Genomic DNA, 19,860 nt, shown 5'->3' on the forward strand with positions numbered 1-19,860 from the left:
ACCTCTTTGCCATAAAATAGCCGATCTACAAGCCCACAACGCCTCGCAGCGCGAGGCGTTGTGGGCTTGTAGATCTGCTATTTTTGGCTAAAGTTCTCCTCAAAAAAGGGATGCTAGGTTTCGAGTGGTTATGGTAAAAAGAAAATCATATCAAATAAAGAATTGGCGGACCCCCTGTAGTAACTCTGAGGATCCCCTAGGGGTCTTGGACCCCCTGTTGAAGACCCCTGCTGCAAACTGAAAAAAAAAACACGTTTTTTTTTCTTTTTTTCAAAAGGGCACTTCTGGTCAAGAGGGCAAAGGGCAGGTTCTCTAGCGCCACCTAGAGTCTATCTGTGCACGTCCCTGCACGCTATAGTTCATGCCCCCCATCCCCTCCCCCCGTACACAGGACGGGAGGGCGGGCTGTACGCACAACGTAATAATAACGCTCCCGCGATAGTGTTTTTTCCCTAGAAAATAGCGCTACTGAACGAGAACGTGAACAAATCATTTGAACGAATCATTGCCGTGAATGTAAACTAAATCGTTCGTCCACTGAAATGATTTCCCCCCCCCATCACTACATGTGTACAAATGTACAATGCAGAGGACAAATGTCACCTATATACAAATATACAGTGACAAACCCCCCCCACCCCGAGGTCAGAGAGATCATTTTCCAGAAACAACCCCGCCCCCTCCATGACTGACAGTGACACCATGTGATCTGAAGAGGTGCCTCCCTGTTGTAATGTCTTTTTAAGAGATTGCACTTTTTCAAGTGACGGTAAAATGATATACAAGAGAAGATACATACTGAAGAAAGAACAAACAGAGAGACAGACAGAAGACGGACGTTTTGTTTTGGAAACTTCTGACAAGAGTGAGTAGAAAGAAAAAAGCAACATTTATAATAATAATAATAATAATAATAATAATAACAATAATTAATAACTATAATAATAACTGCATTATTATTATTATTACTATTATTATAATTATCTTGACACTTTTTTTTACAATAGACAATCATGGACAAACACAATAGACAATGGGCAGCATATATCCCTGCCTGATTTAGTTTGGAAACTCATTTTGATGCTTTCTTAAATTATTCACCATTTGTTAATAAACGTACAGTAACTCTTATTTATGCATTACCTCCGTGTCGTTTCCCTTTTTTTTTGTTATGGCCTTGAGCCAGACCATAACACCTGGTAGCCTACTACATTGGTTCTCAAAGTGGGGTCCGGGGACCCCCAGGGGTACTTGGGGGAGTTCCAGGGGGTCCCCAGCTAAATGATGGACAGGAACCAAATGGACCCTTATGGGTCTGTAACTCTGAGAGTGTACAAATGCATTTGTACACTCTCAGAGTCACACTAACATTGATTTTACAATATGGGTCCCAGAGATATAAATGCCATTAAATGGGGGTCCGTAGCCCTAATGCATGTCAAACTGGGGGTCCTTGAAGTTAAAATGGTTGAAAATCACTGCTAGACAGCCGTAAAAAATAATCTTCTCTTATGGGGGTCCCTGGCTTATCTTTTCAAATGGGGGTCCACGGGCTAATAAGTGTCAATTTGGGGGTCCTTGACATGAAAAACTTGAGAACCACTGGCCTACTAAACAGGTGAAACACCTGGACCATCGATATCCAGTCAGGGTCATGTGTTCATTCACTCTGCACCTGACTGCACTATGTCAGCTGTTGATACAGTATGAGGTGAGCATATTATCGTGTCATATCACCAGATCCTAATTTATAATCTGGTGAACCAATGCAAATGAGAGCCCGCCACTTAACCCATTTTGGGGGCGGGAACCCCTATTGTATACCTTTCAGGACAGGAACCACTTTTGGGGTTGTTGTTGTTGTTGTTGTTGTTATGTATGTACAGTATTATAGCAATATACATTTGTTGTAATGTTTGAATAAATATTTGAAGTTTTTCAGAAAACTTAGGTCAGGATTTCGAAGGCGTTTTTAGAATCGGCCACAGGTCTAAATGGGTTAATGCAAACTTGAGAGCCCACCTGGGAAACCAAGCCATGGTCTGATTCCAGGATCAGCATTGTGTTGAAGTGTCCCTGTTCAAGACACTGTTAGGATGCGAACAGTGACTTGGCAAGGGGGCGGGGGGACGGGTGGGGAGCGCAGTCAGGGCACAGACGGCTGTCTTGTTGAAGGACAACGGATGCACGCTTATGAGAAACAACACAAATAAAACATGGCAAAACAGTTGCGTGCATTACCGCAAGATGAGGATAAAGGAAACATTCAGTCTAAATGTTCAGTTTGCTAATTCACTACTACTACTTTTGTACTTGCAACTTTATATTTCTCTAAATATTATAAACTTACACGAAAGTCTAAGTACAAATATAATTTATGGAAAGGCTACTATAGGCTACAGTGAAGTCGGACTGAATGACGGAAACGTTTTTCTTTTTTACTCTCTTGGTGTTTTGTTGTAGGGGATTATCTGGCACATGTATCTGTTATGAAAGAGAAATTATACAACAGGTAGTTCCGACCAAGCAATCTGATTGGCTGAAATAGCTATCTAGCCGTGCTTCAAACCAGCATCATAGCACGGGCCTAATCACATTAATAAATCACTCCGCACTGAGTCCGCACCTGATTAGACCATATATCGCGCAGCTGTGCTGTATAGTCACGCTGTCCCACGGTAGGAAAACAAACAGACAGTAGCCTGACCCACCGCCGCCACTGGAGAACAAACAGCTATGCAAAATGGACTATGTTGTTAATTTTGACTTATTTGGTGGACTTACGGTTGATCAATGGTTAGAAGGTTACAAATATCCTCCTGTATAAAGTAAAACTACTCCCATTTCGTTAACAGTCCAGTGTATGTTATACTTTATCGTACAAAGGTATCGCACGGCGAAAATAGCCGATCTACAAGTTCACAACGCGTCGCCATCGTGACGCGTTGTCAGCTTGTAGATCAGTTATTTTGGCCACGTGACACGGTCGTACGACGGAGCATATAGCCTACTGGAATTCATTACACTGCGCAAGCATTGATAGCTCAGCTGTGTTGATGAGGGGTGCAGTACGTTAGTCCGACAGCGCATTCCGCCGACAGCGCAGCGCTCCGACGTTTCCAATACTAAACCCGAACCAAACCCGCACCCTAACCCTAACCGCACGCGGATGCCACATAGTCGGAGAAAAGGTCTGTCGGATTAACGCATGCCTCCCGTTGATGAGACGGTGCCTCAAACTCAAAGCGCTGCTACAGGGACTATTTAATGTCTCTCAGTCAAAAACTCTTCTCTTTACAGGGAAACGGACAATAGCGAAACATTCTTATGATTAATTGCCCCACAATATGAATACATTTGGATGTGTTTTGTTGGTAACTGTTGTATAATCCCAATATTACACGAGAGGGTGTGCTTTACCTTACATTATTGGCACTTCAGTGATGCGCGGGGAACTCGGCTTCATCTCGTTCCTGACCGCATCACTGGCGTGCCAATAATGACGGTAAAGCACACCCTCTCGTGTAATATTGCTTAATTGTATCATGAGTGAAACGGCTGTAGTCTTTGGGAAACCATAAACCTACGTAGGCCTACATGTAAATGAGTTGCCATATTTACATATCCTTACAAATGACAAATTCCTTACATTACAAATCCTTATAAGCTATATATTTCTGGGATGCATAGTAGCTGACGTGGCCATCCGTTGTCCGTCAACAACACAGCCGTCTGTGCGCCTTGACTTCTGTGCCCTGACTGCGCTCCCCACCTGCGCCCCCCCCCCCCCGCCGCGCCCCCATTGCCTGCAAGTCACTGGGAAAACGATGTTCGCTCCTAGGTTGGGTACAATGCAGAGGACAAATGTCACCTATATACAAAACACCCCCGGGGTCAGACCACCAGATCATTTTCCAGAAACAACCCCGCCCCCTCTCCTCTCCTCTTCTCTTCCCTTCTCTTCTCCTCTCCCCTGCCCCCCCCCCTCTAATCTCCATTCTCCCTCCCCTCCCCTCCTCTCCGCTTCTCTCTGCACACACGTCACGCCAGCATAAACGTTATGCGAAGCCCTGCCTCTCCTCTCTAAAGCTGAGAGTCCCATCACTGGGGAAAGAAGCCTAAGTATTAACCAGAGCACTTAGTCCATGGGCCAGACCAGAAGTCAGGGACACGTAAGGTGGCAAAATCTCTTTGGCACCATTTTGTTTGTAGGGTCCATATAAGTACTTTGAAACATGATAGCCTTTTCAAATGAGTAGCTTTAATACTTTTTTAGGACATTCATTTTTTTGCCATTATCTCCCCACACTATCTGCACAGTAGTCCTGTGCCTGGCCTATAGACCCGACTCTGTCACAGACCCTGCGATCCACAGACTTGGACCTCCTCTCTGTCCCCAAGGCAAACAAGTGAACCTTCGGGGACAGAGCCTTCAGTGTGGCAGCCCCCACCCTGTGGAACTCTCTCCCAATAGGAATTCGCCATGCTCCAACACTGGACTCTTTTAAGGCTGCCTTGAAAAGACACTTCTCTCAGGCTTATGGCTTATAGTTGTTTGTTGTTTTGTTTGCTTGTCTGTTAGTTGTTCATTGTTTTTGATGAAGCGTCCTTGGGTTTATGAAAGGCGCTATATAAATTCAAGCTATTATTATTATTATTATTGAAGTGAATGAAAGAGAGAAAATTAATTTGTTTTGACATGTTCTGTTAAAAAAAAAGTGGCACGCTTTCTTCACTGATAACTGTGACTCCACGTGGGAAAACTATCATGATCAAATATCATCTAGGGATATAGACCTATTCAAAATACAAAACTAGAATTTTCAAATGTTGCACTTGAGTGACCCCGCAAAAGTGAAAATGCTGTTCACATTGTATCACAACGTGAGGTGTTGTGAGCTTGTAGACAAGCCATTTGCTGAATGTTTGCTCCAGAATAGGCATGCTAGGATTCATGTGTGGTTCATAAGGTTCATAAGTGAAAGAAAGAGATTGAATAATGTTTTTTTCCCCTCTGTATGACATGTTCTATTCAAAAAAGGTTAGACGATTTTTTAAGGCTGATAACTGGGACTAAGCTACTACTTCGGAAGGGCTATCATGTTGAAATGTTATCTAGGGATATAGACCTTTTCAAAATACCAAACTAGAATTTGCAACCTTGAGTGTCCCTGATTAGTGAAAATTCTGGCCTGGGCCCATGGACTAAATGCTGGGCTGAAGCTGAACTCTCCCTACTTCTCTGTCCTCAGACCATAGAGACATGTCGACCTCATCATCTCCTCGACTTCAGCATGGTTGACCCCATGCTAGTAAAACATCCACACACACACGCACACACACACACACACACACACACACACACACACACACACACACACACACACACACACACACACACACACACACACACACACACACACACACACACACACACACACACACACACACACACACACACACACACACACACACACACACACACACACACACACACACACACAAACATTGATAGTTGTGGATTGCGTATTTTTGGGCTTGTTTCTAAAGTGTAGTTGCTTATTTGTTCTTGCTTCCTATAAAGAAAAAAATAATCAGTGGTTCTCAAAAATGTTCATGTTAAGGAAATTAATATGTATAAGATTTGTGTTGTTCAAAATGTTTAAAAAATCTTAAGCATTTGTCACTTTTTTCAATATATATATATATATGTTTTAAAATAAGAGATCTACAAGCTCACAACGCATTGTTGTGAGCTTGAAGATCTGCTATTTTCAAAAGCCTATGTGTATAGGTTTAAAGTGCTCATTTGGCCTATAATAATAGTCGCTTCTTTTGGAATAGTTTTCATAGAGCTGGTTGCTTATTTCTCTCGCAGACACTGATAAGACAGCTCTTCCCTTCCATTAAACTAACAACAAGCCCTGCTAAATAAAACAATGAAAGAAAATCTCACAATATATCCATGATACTTAAGATACCAATAACAGGCTGTGTCCCAGAAAGCTTTGGTCATAAACAAGAGGAAGAACAATGTCAGCTTGTAAAACTTATTAGGTCAACATATTATTCCCACAATGTTACCAAAGCTGTCTCTATCATTTTATTCACAAAGATCGGATAACATTTCCTTTTCTATTGTTGGATTCACATGGATCGGTTTGCATTGAAAAGGTTATTGTCTCCGCCAGTGTTACGCTCCGGCCTACGGGAACCGAGACGCAACATAATGGTGTGGAAGACCGCCCTTCCCAGCTCCCAAGAACCTGTTCTGTTCAAAAAAAGTGGCAAGCTTTCTTCACTGATAACTGTGACTAAGCTACCACTTGGGAAAGACGATCATAAGGCTGAACATTAACATGTCCGACGTTGTATGAATGATCTACATGATTAAGGTTATTTAAAAGAAACGCACTCTCCTCCTGGGTTCCCCCACCGTTCCCCCGTCTTGGAGAACTCAGCCCCTCCCTCCCCTCTGGAGGGAACGTCAGAAACCCTTTTCTCAATAATGTTGCCATTAATCACGGACTTAAACACAGAATGATCCTATTATACCACTAAAGGTCTTCAACTATATTTTACTAAAGCTTATCTGTGAATTTAGAAAAGACTAGTAAACATTTTATAATGAATCCTGTATGTATTAACTTAATTCTTGTCAGTCTGCTGGTTGAGAGAGCAGCTGTCCTAATGTCAACAGGCACTCTTGCATAATATTCTGTGGGAACAAAGAGCTCGGCCGGTGTGGTGTTTTAGATTCACACCTATAACAATAGACAGGATACTTAGAAATGTTATCTTGATTAACTCCACTGTAACAGACAACCACAGCTGAAATCCCCCAAATAGCAACTTTTTTTTAGTGTATTTTGGTCTCCTGATGTCATGAAACACTTTAACAGTTCCTGGGTTTATAATGTATTAATAAAGTAATTTTAGTCCATATTCTATAGCACAGGACCCGATACACAACATTTTCTCCAGAATAGGCATGCTAGGGTTCATGTGGTTAAATAAGTGAAAGAAAGAGATTGAATGATGGTTTTTTTCCCCTTTGTATGACATGTTCTATTCAAAATAGGTTAGACGATTTTTTCATTCTTTGTATCTATGGTTGGTGTCATTGAAGGCTGATAACTGGGACTAAGCTACTACTTGGGAAGGGCTATCATGTTGAAATGTTATCTAGGGATATAGACCTTTTCAAAATACCAAACTAGAATTTGCCACCTTGAGTGTCCCTGATTAGTGAAAATTCTGGCCTGGGCCCATGGACTAACTGATCAATAGTCTGTGGCAAGTTTAGAGGCAAGTGGAGTGATTGTGTGCTGACCAACCCTGGACAGGCATTTCAATTAAATAGTGGTAGGATAATGATCTTGACAAATGTTTTACAATAGACAATCATGGACAAACACAATAGACAATGGGCAGCATATTTCCCTGCCTGGTTTAGTTTGGAAACTCATTTTGATGCTTTCAGACACACATGACTGGACTATGTCAGCTGTTGATACAGTATGAGGAATGAGCATATTATTGTGTCATATCACCAGATCCTAATTTATAATCTGGTGAACAAATGCAAATGAGAGCCCGCCTCTTAATGCAAACTTGAGATCCCACCTGGGAAACCAAGCCATGGTTCGATTCCAGGCCCCAGCAATGTGTTGAAGTGTCCCTGAGCAAGACACTAAACCCATAACTGCTCCCGGACCCAGAGTGCTACACTAATGCTGCTCACTGCTACTAGGATGGGTACAATGCAGAGGACAAATGTCACCTATATACATACATACATACAGTGACACAAAGACTCCAAGGTAGGTTTACAGATCCTGTTCCAGAAACAACCCCGCCCCCTCCATGACTGACAGTGACAGCATGTGATCTGGAGAGGGGCCTCCCTGTTGTAATGTCTTTTTAAGAGATTGCACTTTCTCACCCCACTTACTGTCCCTTCATTCTGAGGTACAGGTGTACATGTTGTGCTTTTCTGCATAAGCTTCTTTTTTGTTTTCACTTTAAAAGTTGATAAATTAAGTGACGGTAAAATTACAAGAGAAGAGACATACTGAAGAAAGAGCAAACAGAGAGACAGACAGGAGACGGACGTTTTGTTTTAGAAACTTCTGACAAGAGTGAGTAGAAACAAAAATGCAATAATTAATAAATGTAATAATAATAATAACTGCATTATTATTATCATAATAATAACAATACTTATTATTATAATGATCATGACAAATGTCTTACAATAGACAATCATGGACAAACACAATAGTCAATTAGGACTATATTCAACGATATGATAAACAATTACAGACTTATTGTTGAGTCCAGGGGCGTCGCGTCATGAGGGCAAGTGGGGCAGCTGCCCGGCCAGTAAAGATCCTGCCTGTTCTATAGCTGCTCAAACTCCTGGGCTAGATTCGCCAGGGGAAAAAAAATCAACAAAACAACATTAGCAGACCCTCACCCTCTTCTGTTGTAACCAACCACAGCAAGTCACCTTTGTTTTCTATAGGCCGAATTGTACATAAGGGCCATTTGTAAACCGGTTTGGCCGCATTTGTTCTTTACTTGAGTATATCCAATTTCCAATACTTTTACTTCTACTCCACTATATCTCAGAGGCAAATATTTTACTTTTACTCCACTACAATTATTTGAAAACTTCAGTTACTGGTTACTTTGTAGATGTGTATTATTATTACAAAACATACAGTAACCACTTCAGCCCTATATCGGCCATTTGAAAATAGCCGATCTACAAGCTCACAATGCGTCACAAATCACGATTTGACGCATTGTGAGCTTGTAGATCTGCTATTTTCAAAAGATTTGTGTACAGTTGAAAACTTGAAATGGGATATTTTGTATAATGAGTACTTTTACTTTTGCTCCTTTAAGGACATTTTGACAAAAATCTTGACCCATTTCAGATTCTGCTTTGCCCAGTCAACATTAGCAGGGACAACGAAAAGAACTTGCCTTTTGGTGGCCGAGGGTCCACGGGGGTCCTCGTAGCAGCCGGGGGTCTACCGGGATCCCCGGAGTGCCACCCTACCTGGGTACCAGATGGGACGAGTGGCCCCCTCCCAGCTCAACGGTACCCCGTTGTCCCTTTCCGAGCCCCGGAGCTACTCAGCAGAGGGGGGTCCCAGGCTCGCCGGAACTGGGGCTCCTGGGGCGGGTGGAGACGGAGCTCCGAGGCGCACCTCCAGGGCTGGGAGGGGGCCACTATCCCTTACCACTGCCCGCTACCCATGAAATACGCACAAGGCTGCTGGCACTGCCCCTAAACGGTATTTTATGGCCGCACTACCCGCTATGCATTATACCGACTCTGTTGCATTATCCCTAAAATTGCTATCTTGCTCGCACGCGTTTGGGAAAGCGCATAGCGGATTCTAAAACCACCCGCTACGCCACATTCGTTTGGTAGAGCGCGTGTGCGCCTGTCGAGAGTCGGGCCGGAGCGCACAACGGCACAAAGTTCAGAGGCTCCCTCTCTCCTAATTCTCAATTAATTTCTGTGATTCTAATTTGTATTGTCAATTGTATTTATATAAGATGATAGTCTATTCAAAGATAGCCTCAATCTCCATGCTTTTATTTTCCTTCGCGTTTTGCTCAAAAAGAAAGCCTGGGCCAAGCTGTTGACAGTTCTGGCATAGGAAGTGGGAGTCAACCTTTCATTTCCCCAACCAACCAGAGTGCAGTGGGTGTCGCTCCAAATGTTGTGATGGCAGGGCTCTCAATGCTGCACATTGGGGGAGGAGGAGTGGGCGCGGAGCGGGCCGGGCGCACAGATCAGTGAACCAATGGGAGCCCACGGATGTTTTTCGCCGGAGATTTTGAATCCGCCCCTCTATGTCAGATATCAGACGTGCTGGGGCAGGCTAATTCAAAGAAGACAATGATTTGTGCTGCGTGTCGTGCACGATGCCATTCGCTCTGTTCAGTTTCATTAATCCATTGCGCAGGAAATGTAGAACGGATTACAATAATATTACATTCTCTATAATCAGTAACATGTAGGTGATAGTTATGTCTATCCTTGGACTTGGTGATCACTAAAGGTTTGAATATCACTGTTGACAGTATTATTGATAAGCCCGAACTAACAGACCACTATTTATTGTGTTTTAATATAACTGTCTTTGATCTAAGGAAAAACAATACAGAATATACTATAAAAAAAACGTTTTTTTAGCTCATCTGCAGCAAACGAGTTTCCTCGTCATCTGGCGTGTGTGCAGGTGCCCCCCCTACTTGATGCTCCCTCAGTGAATGATATGGTTCAACATTTCAATCTCAAATTAGAGTCAGCTCTCGACATAGTGGCTCCTATGAAAACTAAAAAGAAACTTAATTCTAGAGTAACACCCTGGATCAACGAGCACATGCGCTCACTCAAGAAAGAATGTCGTAGAGCTGAGCGAATTTGGAGAAAAAACAAACTCACTGTCCACCTAGAGATTTTTAAGAAGTCAACAGTGGCCTATGACAAAGCACTGCGTTTGGCAAGGCAGGCATATTTTTCAGGCATTATCAATGACAACAAGCAAAATGCCAGAGTCTTATTCTCTACCATTGAACATCTCTTAAACCCCCCCCAGGCTTACAAGGAGTCGCTCCCTGCTTCTAAAGCTAAGTGTGATGAGTTTGCGTCCTTTTTTGCAAACAACATTTTTAGCATTCGAGCTGGTATTATGAATGCTGCTGCTAGCACTGCAAATGCTGCAAATGGTGCATGGTGCAAAAACGTAGATCACTCCAGAGGAAGTCTAATATCTTTCTGCGCAATTAATGAAGAGGAACTCCGTAAAACTATATCACAGATGACATCATCATCTTGTTCACTGGATGCAATACCCACCCCGTTTCTCAAAGAGGTTTTAGACAGTGTGATTGGAGATATCCTAAGAATTGTAAACAGCTCTCTACTTTCAGGCGTCTTTCCAGACTCACTGAAAACGGCTGTAGTCAGGCCGTTACTCAAGAAACACAACCTTGATCCATTGGTGCTGGGTAATTATAGACCAATCTCTAATCTGCCATTTCTGGGAAAGGTCTTAGAAAAAACTATCTTTCATCAACTGGATGTGTTCCTACAGAACAATAAGGTTCATAACAAATTCCAATCTGGCTTCAGGAAAGGTCATAGCACAGAAACAGCACTTGTAAAAGTAATTAATGATCTTAGGGTGTCCGTTGACAACAAAAATATATCTGTTCTCCTACTCCTTGACTTAACCGCTGCTTTTGACACGATTGATCACAAAATTCTACTACAACGCATGGAGTACTGGATTGGTTTGTCAGGCACAGCCTTGTCTTGGTTTTACTCTTACCTAACAGGCAGAAGCTATTTTGTCAGCCTAGCTAATTTTGACTCAGACAAACATGACATCTGTTCTGGTATTCCACAGGGCTCAATTCTGGGTCCCTTATTGTTCTCCCTGTATATACTACCACTGGGAGAACTCATCGCCGATCACGGAGTGAACTTCCATTTCTATGCTGATGATACCCAGCTGTATCTTTCGGTAGCTCCAGACGACCCCTGCGCTCTAGACCCATTGTTGACCTGTCTGTCCAGTATAAAATGCTGGATGAGTGAGAACTTTCTTAAGCTAAATGAGGATAAAACAGAAATTCTCATAATTGGCTCCAGTGAGCAGAGAGAATCAATAATAAGTAGACTTGGTAACCTGGCTGTAGAAAGTAACACCACAGTAAAGAACCTGGGGGTTATTATCGATTCTGAATTGAATTTTAATGCACACATTAATCATGTCACCAAGATTGCTTTCTTTCATCTTAGAAATATTGCGCGAATTAGAGACTATCTGTCGTTAGACGACGCGAAAACGCTGATCCACGCTTTTGTTTTCTCTCGGCTTGATTACTGCAATGCACTCTACTCTGGCCTGCCTAAGAAAACAACTGACAGATTACAACTTGTTCAAAATGCGGCAGCCAGAATTTTAACTAAAACTAGAATGAGAGAACATATCACTCCAGTTCTAGCTTCACTACACTGGCTCCCGGTTGTTTTTAGGATTGATTTTAAAATTCTTTTAATAGTTTATAAAGCTCTAAATAGTCTGGCACCTTCCTACCTCTATGACTGCCTAGAGAGACATGTTCCAAACCGGACCCTCAGGTCTTCAAGTGCTGACCTACTCGAGGTGCCTAAAATGACATATAAAAAATACGGTGAAGCAGCATTCTGCTTTTACGGACCAACAGTGTGGAATAAACTCCCATTACATCTAAAACAGGCAGCCTCTGTCGATAGCTTTAAAGCACAGCTCAAGACCTATTTCTTCACTCTTGCTTTTAGCTGACTCTTTGGTTGATTTTTAAGTCCTCACTGTATTGCCTATTTTAATGTTTTATGCTTTTGCTTTTATTTTATTTTATTTTTTGTTTGCTTTATTGTTAAATTGGTTGTAACTGTAACTGTATTCTTGCTCTGTAAAGCACTTTGCGCTGCATTTCATGTCATGAAAGGTGCTATACAAATAAAGTTTATTATTATTATTATTATTATTATTATGGTTTTATTGAAAGGCAATTGTGCAGTCTTCTCGTAAAGGCAGTGCCATCTGGCACGGCGATTGGTTAGATTATTGTAACGCCCAAACCACACCTATGCATAATGTAACGGGCAGCACAGGTGATAAGGCTGGTGTCCGAAGATAGCCACTTATGCACGGGAATGCCCCTTGCGCAATGCTAAATCCCCAAATAGTGGGTTTAGCCACTTCGGACCAAGATAAGGCTCCTAGGCTTTAATGTAGCCTGAGAGAGCATTGCGGGTTCGAGTCCCGCTCCTGACCATCTTTACTTTATGTCTCTCCCAGTCTCTCTCTCCCTGTTTGCTATCCATCTCCACTAAACACTGTCAATTAAAGGCAGCAAAGCCTCTAAAATAAATTGTGAACAGGTAACCACTATTTAACTTGAGGGCTCCAGTTAAACTACTGACATTTTCAAAACAATATGATTACTGCACCCCGTGAAGCAGTGTCATGACTAAATTACATGGTTTTCACATGAATACGTTTTGGTTGCACCACTGGAGCCAGTGTGCAAAATCCCATTCATGCACTGATTCCTGTGGAGGTGAGCAATGATCACCTGTATTAAAACAAACTTGTGTCGCGCTTGGCACGGGAGGCATGCGTTAATCCGACAGACCTTTTCTCCGACTATGTGGCATCCGCGTGCGGTTAGGGTTAGGGTGCGGGTTTGGTTCGGGTTTAGTATTGGAAACGTCGGAGCGCTGCGCTGTCGGAGGAATGCGCTGTCGGACTAACGTACTGCACCCGCTTGGCACATGCACAGAGCAAGCTATGTCAGGGAACTCAGTGCAGTTGCTCCTGGCCGACCATTGGTCAGTCTCAGCTCCATGCTACTATTCTCAGCCAATCACATACTGACTTCATAATAGAGCATCCTATTTCAATGGGAAAGTTGCATTGCTCATTCCTTGCTTGCTGTTTTTCCGCTGCCTGAACTTTGCTGCTCACCCTCCACCACCCCAGCCACCACCTGTCGTTTTAGATCTACTTTTATGTACTGGGGGATTCGCAGTCCCTATTGATAGGAAGATGTAATGTGCGTTCTCAGAGTACCTAAAAGCAGATCCAATTCATCGCCAAACCAAAATAAATATATTGCTCATTGTATATTCAGTAAAAATATTCTATCCATTCGTGAGTTGTCCTGACTGAACTCATTCCTGCGATGCACTGTGAACTTGTAGATCAGCTATTTTCACTATTTCAGAAAATGTTTGTTCCATTTCATGAAAAGTAACGGTTTTGGAGATATAATGTTTCCAAACCGACCATGACAGTATATGTTTTTACTTTACTTTGCCAGGGAGAAGCTGGCCCACTGTGTCTAGCTGAAGTGCTTCAGCATGCAATGCTGGAAGGCACTGAAGGCAGTCTTCCTGCTGGCCTTGGTCTTCATCGCCATCCTGTACACGGCCATTCATATTCATTTACTTTAAGATCCTGAGAGGAATACCAGAAGCTGTTTTTTTGTGTTGTTTGTTCTGTTTTTGATTTTGTTTGTTTCTTATCTTCATAGTACTTTCATTACATAGATTTTAGAAATTGTTTGTCTAAATGTTATTTGATCATTGAGCAATAATGTTTATTTTATGTATTTCTTTTGTCTTTTAACAGTGTTCGAAATGAACAAATCAATCAATCAATTCGGAGGCTGACCTCCAAGCCCTACGTCTCCGTCAATGCCACGGCCAGGAAGACCCACATCCTGGTCCTGGCCACCTACCGCAGTGGCTCCTCCTTCATGGGCCAGCTGCTCAACCAGCAACAGGAGGTACAGTATGGAGTAGAACACAACACAATATACATTTTTCCCAAAATGCATATTGACTGAGACGCGCCGTCTAAATCAGACTCAGCGCCGTTCAAGTTAATGTCCCGATAGGGACAGATAACTCATATCCCCCGTAGTCAACATGTGCCATTTTTGCCCCCCCCCCCCTTCCAGTCAAACGTTTGACTTATTAAGACGTCTGTCCCAATAAGACAAACATTTGAGGTCTTGGGAGTGAGAATGCGCACCAGTCTACCATGCATTTCTATGGTAAAGACACACTATCATCACACTTCAGTGCTTCCGGCGCATCCGAAGAAGGAAACGGTTCCACCTTTGTCCTGATTGTAAGTGACAAATCTGATCAATCCAACGTTGAATTGTTAGGCTACTACAACCATGAGAAGTCTGTTTCCTGTGTACATAGTCTCAGTTAAGCTATTTGTGCTAATAAGCACTGCAATGGTTGATAGGTTGGAACAGTGCGGTGTGTAAGCGCTATGGACATGATATCCACACTGTGTGTGAACGCTATGGACATGATATCCACACTGTGTGTGAACGCTATGGACATGATATCTACACTGTGTGTGAACGCTATGGACATGATATCCACACTGTGTGTGAACGCTATGGACATGATATCCACACTGTGTGTGAACGCTATGGACATGATATCCACACTGTGTGTGAGCACTATGGACATGATATCTACACTATGTGTGAGCGCTATGGACATGTTATCCACACCTTGTGTGAGTGCTATGGACATGATATCCACACTGTGTGTGAACACTATGGACATGATATCCACACTGTGTGTGAACACTATGGACATGATATCCACACTGTGTGTGAACACTATGGACATGATATCCAAAGCACTCCTCTGCTCAAAAGACGTTCTCTGCACACGGCCCTTTGGTAGCCTGGGTGCCAGCCTGCTTCGCTACGTTCGGCGGATTTTTTTTTTTCTCTGCGCTTATCAGTCTGGAATGCCCCCGATTGACTCGTCTTGTAGAACTACACTGGAACTACATATGTTACGTTAGGCAACGTCGTTGCTGATTGGATGTTGTTCAAACGAATGACGAATCAAAACGATCACACAGTTTTTTTTGTCCCGCCCCGCACCACAGACCAATCAGAAGCCACGGTAGGTTTCGAACCTTGGCTGCTGTGTCCCGCCTCCTGGAGATAGGAGGCATTCCAGACTGAGAAGCGCAGAGAGAAAAAAAAATCCGCCGAACGTAGCGAAGCAGGCTGGCACCCAGGCTAGCCCTTTGGGGGATGGGACGATATGAACATTTCATGTCACAATTATTGTGGCCAAAATAATTGCGATTAACACATTGAGTGCCAGGGGTTTATTAAAATATTATACGTTCAGTGCATGCATTTCTTCCATCCACTTACGTTATACGTTTCGTGCTGTAGAAGCCCCGACGCGGAAGTGCATGTAAACAAAGCGTGCGTGCGAGACGGCGGAGGGTCCCGACTAACGCCTGGAACAATAATATTTCCAACGCGATCCTCCATTGCAGCGTGGTCACCGATCGAAAACGGCTCGCTTCCACCACGTTAAAAAGAAATGGAGATATTAAGCTTTTAGTCACGGAGTTAACGGGAGGCATGCGTTAATCCGACAGACCTTCCCTAACCCTAACCGCACGCGGATGCCACATAGTCGGAGAAAAGGTCTGTCGGATTAACGCATGCCTCCCATTCTCGCTTGGATCCTCAAAAACGGTCCGGACCGTTTATGGCACTCGATGTTTTAAAAACAATATTACCGAGATAATCAAAATGTGCTTAAAACTTTAAAAATTCCACGTTTTGAACTTCCGTTTTATTACCGTATATACAGCCGCGACATGCTGCGGAGCCTCTACGACTGTGACCTCTACTCCCTGGAGAGTTACATCAAGCCGGCGCCGGCCAACCACATCACGGACAAGCTGTTCCGCCACGGTGCCAGCCGGGCGCTGTGCGACGCCTTCGCCCCCACTGACGTCAAGAAGGAGGACGGTGACTGCGTGTGCGCGCCGCTCAACATGATAATTAAAATGTGCTTAAAACTTTAAAAATTCCACGTTTTGAACTTCCGTTTTACTAAGTACCGTATATACAGCTTGGAAAAAGGGAAACCATCCCAGTGTATTACGGAAGACAGTTTCACGATAAATTAAAACATCTATTATACATGCTGATGCTTTTAAAGGTGATGTATAGTGCGTGCCAACGTGTCGTCACCACGGGGGGACGTGGCATAGTAGCTGCAGACATACTTGTGGGGGTCGATGTTAAGTCAACCTGTTTATACCCCACAAAGATGTCCGCTGCTTCAAATGACACTTGTTGACGCCCCCTTCAGGATTTTTTGGTACGCACTATTGCTTTGGATTGTGTGTCAATGAAAGTATCTATTGCGTTGTGTAGGTCTTCTACCTGTTCGAGCCTCTCTGGCACGTCCAAACAGCCCTGAACACGGCCAACCGCCGTGTGAGGCTGGGTGCCAGCCGCGACATGCTGCGGAGCCTCTACGACTGTGACCTCTACTCCCTGGAGAGCTACATCAAGCCGGCACCGGCCAAGCACATCACGGACAAGCTGTTCCGCCACGGTGCCAGTCGGGCGCTGTGCGACGCCTTCGCCCCCACTGACGCCAAGAAGGAGGACGGTGACTGCGTGTGCGCGCCGCTCAACATGACCCTGGCGATCGAGGCATGCCGCCACAAGAGGTACATCATTTTTTAAATGTATTTATTGATCTCCTTTCACCCTTGCCCCCCCCCCTTTTCTTCTTTACTTTCTCTTAAGGCAGGGGTCTTCAACAGGGAGTCCGAGACCCCTAGGTGGTCCTCAGAGTTTCCCCTATAGGGGGGCCTATAGGGGAAACATTAGCCCGAAAATAGCAGATCTACAAGCTCACTATAGAGCTTTTAGGTTGGCTGTTTTCGGAGGTTTGTTAAGTATTGATGGTTTAAGTGGGTAAATGTCTGAAAACACACATTGAACATGAATCCATTATGTAGTGGGGGGGGTCTCTGCTTCATCTCTCTCTCTCAGCTAGGGTTTCCTTGGCCTGAAAAACGTTGAAGACCCCTGTCTTATGGAAATAACAAAAACGATGGAGCTTTGCACAAAAACGAATGTCACCCTCTGTTTTTACACCTGTAAACCTTTGATGTGACAATAAAGTTGACAATTCTGATTCTGATTCAAAGGCACGTGGTGCTCAAGATCGCAACGGTGCCGGAGATCGGGGACCTGCGCTCTCTAGTGGAGGACCCCCGGCTCAACCTCAAGGTCATCCAGCTGGTCAGGGACCCCCGCGGGATCCTCTCGTCGAGGATCGAGACCTTCACGGACGATTACCGCCCGTGGAGCATCTGGCAGGCCACTGGCCGCCGGCCAAACAACCTGGACCTCAGCCAGCTGACGATGGTCTGCGACGACTTCCTCAGCTCCGTGTCAACCGGCCTCGGCCACACGCCCTGGCTCAAAGGGAAGTACATGTTGGTTCGCTACGAGGACCTGGCGCGAAACCCGCTCCTCAAAAGCAGGGAGATCTACGACTACCTGGGGCTGCCCATGGACGAGAACGTGGAGGACTGGATACAGGCGAGCACCAGGGATCCGTCGGCCAGACACAAATACGGCACGGTGAGGGACTCGGCGGCTACGGCGGAGAGCTGGCGGTTGAAACTGTCGTACGACATGGTGGAGCACACACAGGTGGTGTGTCAGAAGGTGCTCCACCAGCTGGGGTACAAAACTGTGAGATCGGCGGAGGAACTGAAAAACATGTCCCTCTCACTCGTCCAGGACAAAACCTTTGTACCTTTTTTGTAAACAAAGATAGTTCTGGGAAAAATACTATTTTTGATATATTCATGAATGTTGTCTTAATTCCTTAGTTCGGTTATTGTTTCTGGAATTGTTTTGTTCTGTTTCTTCAAATGTGCACAAACACCAAAGATCCTTGAATGCACCACCATGGGAATAAAGGATGATTCTCATTTTGTTCTAGAAATATTACACTTTTAAGTACAAATGAGAAAAAGAAAAAAAAAACATCTGATTGAAGGATTTAAAAAAAAAACATTTTCGTCTCCACAAATAGAGCCAAGACAAGGCACTGTCTCCATTTTGTGTTCATTGATTCAAAGCTGTTGTTGGTCTGTTCAGGCAGACAAAGAATGAGTTTGTTTTTATAGAACCTGTGATTACAATGGTCTGTAAAGCCCTACTGTGCAATAAATAGTGAATGTGGCAGATGAACCTTTACCACTGTGGCATTTCTGTCCTACTGAGAACAGAGGAGATGTGTGTGACCGACGTTTCCAATACTAAACCCGAACAAAACCCGCACCCTAACCCTAACCGCACGCGGATGCCACATAGTCGGAGAAAAGGTCTGTCGGATTAACGCATGCCTCCCGTCGCAGTCGGGGGGTGGAAACCTTGTATGTCCAAAACCGTTTTCGGGAAAAAAGCTCTTGATACTTTTCATTGGTTCAGCATTTATAAAAGTCACACAGACGTAAAACCAACAAAAAATGAAAAATGATTATATTATATTTTTGCTGACTCTGATATATTTATGTCATACAATGGCATCAATATTCCAGGGTTATGGGGTTAATTACATGAATACCCATACCACAGATGAGCGCATTCTCTTTGTTCAGATTGTGTTTGAGAGTTATAGTTAGGTTGAAGGCAAATGAGTGAAGCAGAGGCTGGCACGCAAGGCTGTAGGTTGAAAGTGGCACAATTTCTTGGTACTTAACTGATGTACATGCTACTCTGTGTGACCACATCCTCTCCTCGCTGTCTGTCTGTCTTCTAATCTACACCATACATGGGCAACTGGCAGCCCGGGGGCCACATGCGGCCCCCACCTTGACTTAATGTAGCCCGCAGGTTAATATATGAATACTGATATATCATTGATTTCAGCTGTTACAACTCCAAACATGCAAACATGACCCGCTTTATTAGTAGCTTGATGACTAGTATAACAAATCTGTTGTCTATTTCATGTCCAATGTATTTGTATTTACAGTAAGTTCATAAAGTTAACATAAGTATAACTAAATGCATTTGAAGTAAAAAAAATGATACTTTTAAGAATTCCATTCCAAAATAGCAGATCTACAAGCTCAAAACGCGTCGCAGTGTGAGCCCCTCAATAGAAAAGTAGAACTTAAATGGATTATAGTCCAGAGGTTGTATTGTTAGACTGAAACGTATAGTTATAGTAAATGAAAATAACAAAAAAATATAGTATAACAATTCTTGCATCAGTTGAGTAAATTTTTTACTACAATTTATTAGGCCAAATATATATTAAACCATATTTAAAAAAAAAATCTTATATTGTGATGTTGTGATGACATATATGTTGTCAAAAACATATTACAATATGCACTCTTAAATAATATCAATGGCAACTGTTAAATCATTGACATAAACTTGTGGGTG

At 43.4% G+C, this 19,860-nt stretch overlaps 1 protein-coding gene across 2 annotated transcripts; it reads left to right on the forward strand.

The window, feature by feature from the left end:
• Positions 1-778: 778 nt before the first annotated feature.
• Positions 779-18,641, forward strand: LOC311048243 (carbohydrate sulfotransferase 1-like). Of its 2 annotated transcripts, none has more exons than XM_084061380.1 (5): positions 779-865; positions 13,903-14,004; positions 14,214-14,370; positions 16,810-17,111; positions 17,598-18,641. In XM_084061380.1, the coding sequence occupies exons 2-5, from the start codon at positions 13,943-13,945 to the stop codon at positions 18,223-18,225; spliced, it is 1,149 nt and encodes a 382-aa protein (XP_083917506.1). In that variant the 5' UTR covers positions 779-865; positions 13,903-13,942; the 3' UTR covers positions 18,226-18,641. The 2 variants fall into 2 exon arrangements, with proteins under 2 accessions (XP_083917506.1, XP_083917507.1); XM_084061381.1 differs by lacking the exon at positions 779-865 and adding an exon at positions 7,950-8,141.
• The last annotated feature ends 1,219 nt before the right edge of the window (positions 18,642-19,860 follow it).

This window comes from Gymnoscopelus microlampas, assembly GCF_963454915.1.
Source record: "Gymnoscopelus microlampas genome assembly, chromosome: 1".
Taxonomy (NCBI): domain Eukaryota; kingdom Metazoa; phylum Chordata; class Actinopteri; order Myctophiformes; family Myctophidae; genus Gymnoscopelus; species Gymnoscopelus microlampas.

Coding starts and splice junctions, on each gene's coding strand:
- LOC311048243 (XM_084061380.1), top strand. CDS start 13,943: ATGCAATGCTGGAAGGCACTGAAGGCAGTCTTCCTGCTGGCCTTGGTC. Junction 14,005..14,213: donor TTGGTCTTCATCGCCATCCT/GTACACGGCCAT, acceptor GTCTTTTAACAG/TGTTCGAAATGAACAAATCA. Junction 17,112..17,597: donor GAGGCATGCCGCCACAAGAG/GTACATCATTTT, acceptor TCTGATTCAAAG/GCACGTGGTGCTCAAGATCG.